The 1,899-nt window shown below is 41.8% G+C and overlaps 1 protein-coding gene across 1 annotated transcript in view; it reads left to right on the forward strand.

Moving 5' to 3' along the window:
- Positions 1–1,899, forward strand: part of HECTD4 (HECT domain containing E3 ubiquitin protein ligase 4) — a 59,113-nt gene that overhangs the window by 41,295 nt on the left and 15,919 nt on the right. Inside the window, 3 exon segments of the mRNA XM_010018542.1 lie at positions 1–57; positions 1,379–1,613; positions 1,897–1,899. The exon segment at positions 1–57 is cut by the window's left edge and continues 28 nt beyond it; the exon segment at positions 1,897–1,899 is cut by the window's right edge and continues 114 nt beyond it. Coding sequence (XP_010016844.1) covers positions 1–57; positions 1,379–1,613; positions 1,897–1,899 — 295 coding nt within the window.

Consider the following 1,899-nt stretch of genomic DNA (forward strand, 5'->3'; position numbering starts at 1 on the left):
TCACTCTGGAGCACCTGCAGTTGCTATCCAACCAACTGCTGGCACCGCCTCTTCCTGGTAAATGTTGGGGTTTATCACAGCTCTTTTTTGGCACAATAATTTTCTGGGGACAAAAAAGAAATTAATTAATTTGGCATTTATTGATTAATTAGTTAATACTGATGGTGTCTGATAAAATGTCTCAATAGGCTCCTGACCTTAGTGATAAAGTACTACACTGAAATTCTTGCTAATAATCTAATTGAAAGTGGTCAAGAAAGTTCAGTTCTCCCTAAACTTCCATTCAGTGTCCTTCTGTCCCTGTTGTTGGTAGTTTTCTATTTATTGTAGAGTGGGGGGAGTATCCATATGGGATGCTGATAAGGAATTTAGAGTGTTTTATAGCTCCAGTCCAGGGTAGTAAAACTAAATGCCAGTTGGGTCTCTCAATTTTCAAAATTCAAGTCTTTTCATTTCACAAAGTGGTTTGTTCTTTTTCTTCTGGAATCAGAGATCTGGTTAGGGAATGTATGTGATGAATCATGGAAAAGAATCTTTGGCTAATTCAAGAGAGTGTTAACCAAGACCATAATCGTGACGAAGCTACTCTGCATGCAAGGAAATGTCTGTGGCTGGAGCATAAGGATGAAGTGCTAAATATAGGCTGTTAATAATTGAAAGTAATTATTTCCCATTGGAAAGCTGTTCCCTCCTCCAGCTGCTTTGAAACTTGGCTACCTCTGACTGATGCCACATCGTAAAAGATCTTCTTGCAGAGTACAGCACTACTTTGCATGGCTTTTATTTAGTTTTTACTCTTTAAAATCTGTCTATTTCAAATCCTGCTAATACCTACAGCTTCCAAACTGGCATTTTGGTGAATTGCCCACTCCTTTGTGCGCTGCACTTTGTTCTTCTCTGACTTCTCCCATTCGCTTCAGAGTGGCAGCCATGAGATGTCAGGGCTTGTGACCCACTTGGGGCCACCCAAAAGCTATCTTGTTCATATGTGGAGGAAGCTTGAGAGAAAAGCTGCTTTCACGTCATCTAGAACGAGTGTCTTCATTGTAGTTACACAGTAAATTGAAATACACCTGCCTTCATAGGTGGGACAAAGTGAGCCCACAGCTCTGTGTGTGTGACAGACCTCCCTAAGGGGTAACCTAAGGCAGGGGCAGAGCACAGCTGGCATTTAGAGCCAACCCATCTACAGCCAACTTTGTCAGGGGTGCAGGTCTAGTCTTTCTGCTGCTGACCTATGGGAGGGCGTTTGCTCAGGAGTGAATATAGAGGCTCGTAACCTTCCAAGTGTTTTAAAACTTCTCTTTCCACTGTCTGTTTCACAGGCTACATAAACATGTTGATCTCCAACTTTGTCACATCTTACTTGTTATTACAGATGGAACAATCAGTTCAAGTTCTATTCTTTTGGCTCAGTCCCTGCAACACTGTGTCCACTCCCAGAACTGTGCTGCCACAGACCTCTTCTACCAGGGCAATTCCCAGGCCATCAGAGAGTGGCTCACTGTTGCCATTACTCGGACATTGCATCAAGGAGAGGAGAGTCTGTTAGACCTCACTAAACAGATCTGCTCCTTTCTGCAGGTAAAATGCTTACTAATGTTTCATGAGCAGTGTTGTTTTCCATTCTAAGCAGCCTTTGTTTTATGGGTGATTCTAACTTCCATAATACGTCCCTCACGCTGAATTGTTTCTCTGGATGGATTGTATTTGTACTCTGATCACAGTGGGCACACTGAAAACACAAATAATAGCAATCCTCTGGATCATATTAAAATGAAGTGACCTCACACTATGTCATTATTTATAATCTATATCGTATTTGAAAACAGAACAGGGAGGTGGTTTGGTGCTGTTGCTGCTTTGGAGCTTTCATTATGAAATGCTATGTTACAGGCG

Source organism: Nestor notabilis, unplaced genomic scaffold (genome assembly GCF_000696875.1).
Source record: "Nestor notabilis isolate BGI_N333 unplaced genomic scaffold, ASM69687v1 scaffold6447, whole genome shotgun sequence".
In the NCBI taxonomy this organism is placed as follows: Eukaryota; Metazoa; Chordata; class Aves; order Psittaciformes; family Psittacidae; genus Nestor; species Nestor notabilis.